Consider the following 10,521-nt stretch of genomic DNA (forward strand, 5'->3'; position numbering starts at 1 on the left):
ACAATTAATACTTTCAGGTGATAGGAATAGGAGTGTTTAGGGAGAAAATGTTTTATGATACAACTTACTATAAAATATTTTTAAGTGAAAATTTAAATTTAATCAAAGTATTCAGGTTGTATAATATAGTATTGTTTACCATTACGCAGCTTCAACAAGGATTAATTCATGGTCAATGTTATTTATCTGTACTTATACCCCTTCCCTTCTCCTGCATTATTTTAAAGCAAATTTCAGATATCACTTAACTCTTAAATCATTGAATACAGTTCAAAAGAACTTTTTTTTTAAAAACAAAACCACTATTCTTTTTTCATATCTCAAAAAGTAAAGATGATTTGTTAATTTTATTAAACAGTGTTCAAATTTCCAATTATCTCAGATGTTACAAATGACTTTCATTTTTACAGTTTATTTCATTAATTTGGGGTTGAAATAAGATTTACATGTAGCAACTGATTATTAATAGCAACTATTTTAGCAACTGTTAAATAGCTATGTTAAAAACATGGCAACCTTCTTCAAAATCTTTTTTGGGACTTTCCTGGTGGTCCAGTGGTTAAGACTTCCCCTTCTTGCAACCCACAAGTTCAATCCTTGGTCGGGGAGTTAAAATCCTTCATGCCTTTGGGCCAAAAATCTAAAACATAAAACAGAAGTAATAATGTAACAAATTCGATAAAGACTTTTTAAAAAAATGGTCCACACTAAAAAAAAAATTTTTTTTTAAATCTCTTTTAAGTGATAGGTTTTCCCCTCCTTGTCCTCATCCTTTTCCTCCTTGCCCTCAGCCTTTCTACAGGTCCTAGTACCACTTGCTTTTCTTTTTCCAGCTCTCCCTCCCCACTCTCTCTTACTACTGTTTGTTGAAGAAACTAGGCTGTTTGTTCTATAGAGGTTTCTTCCAAACTTTAGTTCTAGGCGAAATTTTTAAAAATGCAAATCTTTTTCAGAAATTTGTGTAAACAATTTACATGTGTGGAATGTTTCACCAATTCCAGGTTTTTGTTCACATTTAACTGACAAATTACATTTCTATGCATGCGTGCGTGCTCAATCGTATCCAAGTCTTTGCAACCCCATAGACTGTAGCCCACCAGGCTCCTCTGTCCGTGGGATTTCCCAGGCAAGAATACTGGAGCGGTTTACTAGTTTCTCCTCCAGTTACATTTCTATGTGGGCTATCAAGAGACATCTCAATATTTGCTACTATGTTTCAAGGGTTCTGCAGCGGTCTGAAATTTTATATTTCTCACACAAAAAAAGTGTATATTATTGCTATCAAGAAGAAGAGCATTCAGTCAGACTGGAAATCTGTTCTTCACTGGGGAATAGATTTGTAGCTTGAGAATTTCCTTTTGGCTTCTCCTACTATTTTGATGCTGTCTCTGCCTACTCCTATAGCTTTGTACCCATGAGCAACATTTGTTTGTTTGACAGCAAAATATTAGCCCTGGAGACTTGTATTGACAGAATTTTATTTCATCTTTATTTAGTAACTTGATCTTCATAAGACCAATAACAATATGATTTCATTTGACACTAAAATAACCTTGAACTTGAACAGAAAATGTATATGGTTATTTGTGATATTTGAATGGTCAAATGAATGATGGATTTTGACTTTTCTTCAAAGTTCATTATGGGCAACATGTCACAATACAAGCAGAAAAAATATAATAGCAGAGGTAGATTTTCCTAACAAGGTCATTTAAAAACCAAGCTTCCTCTTCTTTATTGCCTGGAGTAAGTAACCTATCCTGGTTTGAACTGGCAATTGCTTCAATACCAAAAGAATATAAATGACCAGTGTGTTGATGAATGTATCTTTGTTTTTAGTCTGCCTAGAACTGGAATGGACATATGAATGGATTTCTAGAAACAATGAAATCTATAATAAGGTATCTTATAATTGCAAATATGATTATTTTTTGGTCTTTAATTAACCTAATGGAAACAATTTCTCGTGTGAAAGTAGCATGTGTTTTTGGCAAAAATATAGAAAAAGGCAATGTTTCCTGGGACCAGACAACAACTGCATATTCTTACCCACTGAGATTTAGATTTGTGTTTAATTTTCATGCTTTTGAAAATATACTGTTTGTAACAGACCAAGTCATGATCCCTTAAAATAAAAAACTTTATGCATCATAAAGATTTTACCTATTAAAAGGGTTTATAAAGTGACAAAAAATGTTTCTATAAGAAATAAACCCTAATTTTGCATTTGAGATCATTTGTATTTTATACTATATATTTGGGGATAAATATTTTGCAGAGACAAAATGTTCCATTACAGTTATAATTTAGTCAATGTTTTGAGTTGTCTAACCACATCTAACAAAATTATGATTTCTGACTTATCTGCCACTAAGGGGCAATTATTAAATGGTGTTCACATTTCTGGAAATTAGATTCCATTGCACCTTGTGGATTCATTCCTTTCACATTTAGAAAGGAGCAAAGTTCTACAAGAAACTCACTAAACTGCAAACTTCATGAATAAATAACTGCTCTGATGAGCCCCCTAAAAATGCTTTCATTTACTGTTGAAAAATTGACACTTCAATCCTAATCTTGCACAATAACAACTTGTTCTCAAACTGAATTTTTTAAAGTTCAGTTCAGTTCAGTTCAGTTGCTCAGTCGTGTCCGACTCTCCGCGACCCCATGTTGGGACATTTTATATCCTTTGAGAAGAGATTATTAGAAATCAGAATTTGGGATCTGGGTTAAAATAAAATTGGTAGGCGTGAATTACTTATGTTATTAATTCCATTCTACATTGTGATTTCCCAAACTGAACAAATCATAAGGCCCCAGATCAGTAACTTTCTAAAACTGGTTCCTGCAGTCTGATGGGCCGCCTTCCCCTGTACCCAAAGTTATTAATAACTCCAGCTGGGAGCTGAAGATAAACCGTTTCCCTCTGCAGATAATTGGAACACAGGCCATTCTTCCTTCCTAAAGAAGAGAATTTGCTGGCTAAAGAAAGTGGACTGGGATATGAGTCAATTTGCGATGCATACCATTGGGGTACCTATCTCATGAATGAACACAAACATTTATATAAGCACACACAAACACAAACATTCAGGTTAGATAGTGAAGGGGCACCTTTTAATACCTGCTGTAAGTGGGAGAACTGTAAGGTCTTCTATTGACTATTAGCTAAGTAGCCCTTTTCATCAATTTTCCACACCCCCTCCCCCAGCCGCCACCACTCCAACTAATCTCTAAGCTCATCCTGTCTTTAAAGAGATTCTCCTTGATGTTCAGTGAGTTCTAACAGCTTTGTCATAAATCAAAGTTCATCGATAATTCACCTCCTGATAAGTAGTTCTCCTGAGTGCTTAGTTTTGAGAATTTCCTTTTGGCTTCTCCTACTTAATCATCACTACTTCAGCCTACTGAAACCTGTGACCAGACAGTCAACGGTTCCATTGCCTGTCTTCTCTGGAATGGCTGCCCCATCCCAACTCAGACCTGCAAAAGGTCATTCCAGATTACAAAAACAGATCCTCTGTACCTTGGCCCCCCTCAACAGACCAATTCTATCCTTCCCTAGAAAACTTCTTTTCAACACAAGTCAAGGTACACTGGCAGGGGCTAAAAGATGGGAGGACCACTTATAAGTACTTCCTAACTATAAGTGTTTTATGGTTTAGTAATTTTCCTAAAATATGCTCATTTTCTTTTCCGCCAATAAAATTGTGTAACCTTGAAGGTCTGGGAGGATTACATCCTGGTTTTGAGGATAAGTTCAAATACTTATTGAGAATAAATTCAAGAGGCAAAGGCCATTTTCTGCCCTTTATAATGACCTCTGACTTCATTCTGTGTCCCTAAAGAGAACAAACGCTTTCAAGATCCGAGTAAGCCACTTTGGAAAAAGTGGATCTTAAGCCACTTCGGAAAAAGTGGATGCCGGTGAGCTAGGAGACATCTCCCCCAAACTCCCTGGGGCTCAGGCAGCTCTGAGGGAATGTGGCCAGCACCTCGGACAAGATTTTCCACTTGGCTGCGATATTCAACGGGAATGGCCGTTCTGCCAGCCTCGCAGACTCAGAATTTACCCACCTATGGAATTTCAAAACTCTCCATCTCTTTCTGAAGTTAAATCTAACAGGGATCTAGTCTCAGCAAAGGATAGGGAAGTGGGGAAGTGTGTGGGGAAGTCAAGAAAAGAGACAGTTTGGGCTTTGATTTCCAGACTGTTGGATTGGGCCCCGGGGGCGATGGGGTGACGAAGGGCGTGCGTCCCAGCTCAAGGGCTGGTAAGTCTAGACCCGACCTCTGCACGCGGAACCAGGAATTCCTTACTCTCGGAAGCTCTGCTGTCCACTCCGTGCCCGAGGTCTTGGGCTCCCCAACCCGAGAGGGGTTCCAGTGGAACTTGGCTAGGGTGTCCTGTGGGACCCGCACATCCACTCGTCGGTGGTCGCCTCACCCAGGGAGTCTACAACCTCTGACTCTTGGACCACCGAGGAACCCCTCGGGTCGTCGGCTCTCAGATCCTGGAAGCCCTCAATCCTTCCACTACCTGGAAATGCGGGGCTCTGTTTGCCAAGGAAATCGCCGCCTCGCCAGGAAGTGTCCCCTGCCTATCTTCCCTTGCTCTAGCCTGTTGTCTCTAGTCGCATTTCCTTCAGCGCCCCCAAAAATTCTCTTTGCTGCCAGATCAAAAATTTAAACTCCTTCCCCGTACCTCTCTTGCGACCGTCGAGGCACTAGGAGGGCCGGGAAGACCGCCCTGCCCCGGTGCGGGAGGGGATCCTAAGCTCTTGGTGAGGATCCGCGGTGGATTCTACATCATACATAGCCTGGCCTAGCCGGAGCGCCAGGCCGAGGGAGGGGCCGAGACGCACCCCGAGGCACCCGGGGCTAAGGGGACCCCTGCTGCCCACTCCCCCCACCCCCAGCCTCTCTCCCTGGATGTGGCCCCGCTGCAACGGGATGGCTGGGCTGGGCTGGGAGCTTGTCTGGCAGCTTCTACTGAGCAGCTAATAGTATAACAACCCGGCTTTGATAAATCTGAACTAATTACCCCTCTTAATTAAAGTCTTTAGCAGTTGTTTCACTGTTTTGGCAAGAAAACAGGAGAGACTTGCAGTTAGAAAACACCAGAGCCCGAGCTCACAGCGGAGCTGCTGATTAACACTTGAAGCATTTCAAGGACCTGGCACCAGCCACAGTTTGGTTTTCATCCATGTTTCCTCCTTGAATGGAGGTATATTCATCTACAAACATACATAGACACATAAAAACATGCAGGCTCCCTTTGCCAGCTGTGTACAAGTCAATATGTGCCTTCAGGATATGAACAATAGATCCCCTGTTTACAAGGCATCCTTGTAATCCTGTGTGAAGATGCGTATTACATGCATCTTCTAGATATGTTGTTCCCACTTAACTTTGCACCACAAACACATCCGATGGTCCAGGACAAAGATATGCTCCTGTTAGAAAGTGCCACATCTTCTGTCTTTGAAATGAATCATATTTCGTTACTTTACCAAAGTTGTAACAATTTGCTGCTATTTGGAGAGACTGTTATTTGCTCTTGGTGAATTTTTCAGAACATTGGGCAGTACTAATCCATGGTTGACTATTTTAAAAAAGAAGAATGCTGAGGGGGTCAGAATCAGTGATCTCTAGCTGAAAAACAGGAACAGAGCCCTGAAGGTTGTTGATTAAATAAGCATGTTCCAAGGATTTATTTCCAACAGTCAATGAATCAGTTTTCACGTGCAAGAATCAAAACCAAAATTTCAACTTCAAATTCATCCATAATGAACCACCCTTATCTAACGTGTATGTGTGATATGTGCATGTGCTCTCATGAATGTGGCATGTGTCTTAACAGACACACACATCTATGCGTGTATATATAACATACACACAGAGTTTGTTTTTGATCTCAGGGAAAGAGAAAATGGTAATAAACAATCGGCAGGCATCTCGAGATTGCAGTTTCAACACAATGGGAATATATACAATAATAAAATTAAAACGGTTGCAGCATCCCCGCGTAGGATAATACAGATCTCAATAAATACAGCAGAAAATTTGTTTTAAAAAACAAAAGAAACACCATCTCTCCACCCTAGATGAAAGTCTTTCCAAATTAAAAGATCAGAACACAAACAAACCCCCAAGTTTTCTCATAATTGTTAATACACGAAACCATGGAGCAGGTGCATGCAAGAGGCGAAAAGAGCGGGGGATTCAGAAGCTTCTGGTTGGCGCTAACGCGTGGGGCCCAACATGCCCTGGGTTCTACAGACGAGTTTGGGTAGAGAGGTCCAGCTCTATTCCGCCAGCTGCTTCGGGAGTGGGGACCCCGGCTGGGGCGGGGAAGAGACTTTGGCCTTGATCACTGGTGGCCCGGATGGAGCCCAGGCTGCAGGGGCCCCGGGGGCGGCAGCGGCGGCGGCAGAGGCGGCAGCGTTGCGGGCGGCGGCGGCGGCTGGAGAGGGGGCGACGGGTCGGCACCTGGCTCCCCAGCCGACGGGCGCGGCAGCCCCAGGCCGCTGTCGTGTAGCTTCCGGACGTGCTTCTTGAGGTCAAAGTTCCGGCAGAAGCCCTTGCCGCACGTGGGGCAGGTGAAGGGCTTCTTGTCGTTGTGGGTGTGCATGTGGAACGTGAGATTGTAAACCTGGTGGAAAGCCTTGTTGCAAATATTGCACTTGAACTGCTTCTCCCCGCTGTGGGTCAGCTTGTGGTTTTTGTAATTGCCTGCAACAGACAAACGACAGGGACGTGGACCTGAAAAGAGAGCTTGAAAAGGGAGGAGCAGACGATGGAAGGACTAGGAGGCGGGAGAAGAGGAGCCACAGATCCGACAGACCCGGGCAGGACTTAGATGCCCACCTGCACTCGGCTCCCCGAAGTTATTTTTAAATATCGACAATGAGGTCGTTCCCGCCACATTTCAATACAATAGTTATTAATCCAATTCTATAAAACGAGAACAAGAGGTTAAAAAGAAATAGCCCCTCTGTGTACCAGCCATGCCTTTGTCTAATCCCACTTACGGGCAGGAGGTTGGAAAGGCAACGCACGGGCTGGTAACTAGGTACACTTAAAACACATCTTCTAAAACAGCCCCCCAAACTGAGGGCTTTCGGTAAGACTCCCGCGAAAGACAACGCCTCCAGGGTTCCATACCTTTTTGATGAAATCCTTTGCCACAGAATTCACACACAAACGGTTTGTAGCCTGCGTGTATTCGGGTATGCGTGTTTAAAGTAGAACTTCTATTAAACGCTTTGCCACACTGGTTGCATTTATGGGGTTTTTCCTAAGCGGAAAGAAGAAACAAGCAGAGAAGCGAAGGTACTTTGTTACTGAGTGGAGTCTGAAAAATTCAAAACACTGTCATGCTCTCCCTCATGCTTTTAAGCAGAACAAAGGCAAACAATACCAGCATTTCCCCCTCCTCCAGCCGGCACATTTCAAACAAACCTTAACTGTAGGGAGTAAGAGTTTATCGGTCATTAAAACAAAAAACCGTTCGGAAACAAACCAGGTGAAACTGACACAGTCGAACACACCTGGGTGTGAATGATCTTGTGTCTGCACAGGGTGCTGGCTTGCCGGAAGCCCTTTCCACACACTTTGCAAACGAAGGGTCTGGCTCCCGTGTGCACCGGCATGTGACGGGTTAAGTTATAGTGCGCGTTAAAGACCTTAAAATTAAACACAAGCACAACAGGTTAGCCCAAACAGCCCTTGGAGATCACCCCGGGGTAGAGGAAAGGGAAGGAGGTGATAACATTCTGACAAGTGTATACAAATAATTACAAAATAAATTTAGAAGGTAGGAAGGAAGGGAGACTTACACCCCACCTCCCCCCCAGTACTTGCCTTTCCACACACTTCGCAAGTGAAAACTTTGGGCTTGGTGTTAGGAGATCCTCGGCTGAAGTCAGAGGTTTTGAATGCTATTTTTTCCGACAGAAGCTGGGCGCTTTCTTTCATGTAGTGCTGCAGCTGAGCCTGAGACAAGTCTTTGAAAGCTACTCCCGAGGGGTACTTCTCCACCGCCGGGACCACCAGTTTATTCCTTTCGGCTAAATACGTTTTTGGCTGCGGGTGCAAAGGGGAACTGAGGAAGTAGGAGGCCACCGGGTGGATGTTGACGCTGGCTGCCGGGTGGCAAGGGCCGTCACCTCGGTTCAGGTAGCACAGGGCGCCCATGGCGTGGAAGGAGGAATGGTTGACCACCCGCGGCCTTACCAGCTTGTACTGCTGCAGCGGCAGCGCGTCGCGGGCCAGGTCACTCTTGAGACTCAGCGCGCAGTTGAGCAGGTCGCTGCAGCTGAACGCGGGCGCCGCGGGTGCTGAGGCCGGGGCCCCCGGAGCTTCCAGACTCGCCTTGCGGGGCTCCGAGCCCGTCATCCCCGCCTTGGGGTTCGTGTCGTACGCCACAGGCACAAAGGGGATCATGCAGGGGATCGACGAGTTAAGATGCAGCGAGTGCTTGGGGTCCCCTTTGGGCACGGCTCCCTGCAGGAAGTGGGGGACGGGCAGGGCTTTGGGCTCGGGGGTGCGTGCCATGATTCTTTCGATGGAGAAAGCCAAGGGTTTGGAGGTGTTCATCACGTTGCCCCGGGCCGGAGCAGTTGCTAACATTTTGGCAGTCTCGTTGTGGCAGCTACTGTCCATGTCGGAGTCGCCAGCGTCCGTCGTCAGCCGGGGCCGGGTTGCGCCGTCGTTGCCTTGTCCCCTGCTTGTCACAGACCTGCGGAGAGGGGGACGGGCACCGTCACCACCAGCAGCCTCTTCCTCCTCCTCCCCGGCATCACCAGCCGAACCTGCCTGCCCAGCCCAATGGACTCCTGCCAGCCCATCGCAGAGTTCTTGGCGCACCAATGACTCGGGGACAATCACTACTTATTTCTATCAATAGAAAGTGTTGTGTCAATAACGCAGCCAAGATCTCGCCAATCGTTAACTTCCAAGAGGAGAAGGTAAACTAGATAATTGCTCAATTCGCTTCCAACAGTCAACAGGAAAACTTTTTTTTCCCCCTCGGCGGTCAGTGACTACTTTTCATTGGTGAGTGAGGTTCCCCCGCCCAGAAGAGGCGGGGGCGCTCTCCTCCGCGCGGCGGGCCCTCCCCTGCGCGCACACACTCTACAGCGCACACTTCGGTCTCCTCCACCCGCCCCCCCCCCTTTGCTTTTTCCTCTGTCTTTTTAATTCTCAATCTGCTTAACCAGGCTTTAGAGGCCAAGCAAATCTGAGATCAATTTTCTCGTTTAGCTCTAAATGACATCATCTAAAATCATTGTGCAAGGGCTAAATAAGGAAACAGACTCTAATTCAGGGGCAAACGCCAGGCTATATTTATCAAACGCCAGGCTCTAGAAAGCCACGGCCAGGAAGCCTCCGGCAGCGAAATCCTAGCCTTCCCCGCGTGGTTTCTCCGGACCGGTGTTGGCCCGGGTGGGTGCCGCGCCTCCTCCTCCGCAGTCTCTCTCATCCTCTGGGGCCCGGGACCGAGCGCTCCTGGAATCCCGAAGTCTCCGCGGCCCGAACCGACTCTGGACGATTTGGAAGACGCCAGCAGGTAACTGGCCTCCCTAAATGCCTCTGAGAATTAAAGGCCTATCGGAGGCTTGTTTTGTGTTTGTGGTTTTGTAAGTGCGATGTCACGACAAAAGCTTGGGAAAGACACACACCATCCAAAAAGTTAAGGAGGAGTTGCAGGGAATAAGCGGGAGTCGCATCAAAAGAAACCTCCAGTAGGACCGAGCCCACCCCCGCCCCCAACACACACACACAAATATACGCGCGCGCTCTCCCGGAACGAGTCTTTCTTTAAGTACCTGCGCTCAGCTAGAGCTCTCACGGAGCATTTTAAATAACTGTTGGGCAGAGAAGGGAAGTAATCTTATTGATTCCCTCCTCCAATCTTCTGATTGCTGGTGTCCGCACGCCTCCCCAAAGAAGCGCGGGCGACAGCCAGGGTGAGTGTGCAGGGGGGCAAAAGCGGGCGATGAGCACTGCGACCTGCCTGCGCTCCGGGAGTGGGCTTAGCCGCGCTTCCGCCTCGGAGAGAGCGCTCGGAGACTATGTCCTGCAACGCCCCTCTTCCAAGCGCCCTCTGGGTGTGGCGTCTGGGCCAAAAATCCCCGGGAGTTGTTGCAGAGCGTAAGGAGTGTTCCCGGAAGACTCCCGGGCCAGCGACTCCGGCAGCGCGGGTTCTCACCGCTCAGGCGGCCGCGGCCAGGAGCGTTCCAGGCGCAGCGGTGCGCACGGTCCTGATCGCTCCCCATGGCCAGCCTGCGATCGTGCAGAGCTTAGCCTTGAGGCCAGATGTGTTAGTGCCGGGCATGCACTAGCAGCTGCACTGGAGGACGTGGGAGCTGGGAGCCCGCGCCGGGAGGAGGGAGCCGGCGCCGAGAGGCAGAGGAACAGCGCAGAGACGCCAGCTCCCGGGTCTCGCGGCCTGCAAGCCCTTGCGAGTGGCCACCCGCAGCAACCCAGGGTGCCATCTACCTGGTGAGTTAC

General features: G+C 46.8%; 1 protein-coding gene across 2 annotated transcripts; it reads right to left on the reverse strand.

Moving 5' to 3' along the window:
* Window positions 1-6,376: 6,376 nt before the first annotated feature.
* On the reverse strand, window positions 6,377-8,670 carry FEZF1 (FEZ family zinc finger 1). Of its 2 annotated transcripts, XM_088832448.1 has the most exons (5): window positions 8,242-8,670; window positions 7,870-8,091; window positions 7,557-7,691; window positions 7,171-7,303; window positions 6,377-6,738 (listed from the first exon to the last, which is right to left on the reverse strand). In XM_088832448.1, the coding sequence occupies exons 1-5, from the start codon at window positions 8,668-8,670 to the stop codon at window positions 6,377-6,379; spliced, it is 1,281 nt and encodes a 426-aa protein (XP_088688574.1). The 2 variants fall into 2 exon arrangements, with proteins under 2 accessions (XP_088688574.1, XP_055276238.1); XM_055420263.2 differs by having other exon boundaries at window positions 7,870-8,670.
* Between the last annotated feature and the right edge of the window lie 1,851 nt (window positions 8,671-10,521).

This window comes from Moschus berezovskii, chromosome 3 (assembly GCF_049115385.1).
Source record: "Moschus berezovskii isolate FMDL1 chromosome 3, NW_MosBer_1.0, whole genome shotgun sequence".
NCBI lineage: Eukaryota > Metazoa > Chordata > Mammalia > Artiodactyla > Moschidae > Moschus > Moschus berezovskii.

Bases quoted from the DNA above. Each gene is read 5' to 3' on its own strand.
- FEZF1 (XM_055420263.2), bottom strand. From the start codon at position 8,670: ATGGACAGTAGCTGCCACAACGAGACTGCCAAAATGTTAGCAACTGCT. The intron at 7,304-7,556 runs GTGTGTTCGACT...CTTTCCGCTTAG, and splicing joins ACAAGATCATTCACACCCAG to GAAAAACCCCATAAATGCAA. The intron at 6,739-7,170 runs GTATGGAACCCT...TGTCTGTTGCAG, and splicing joins CAAAGGATTTCATCAAAAAG to GCAATTACAAAAACCACAAG.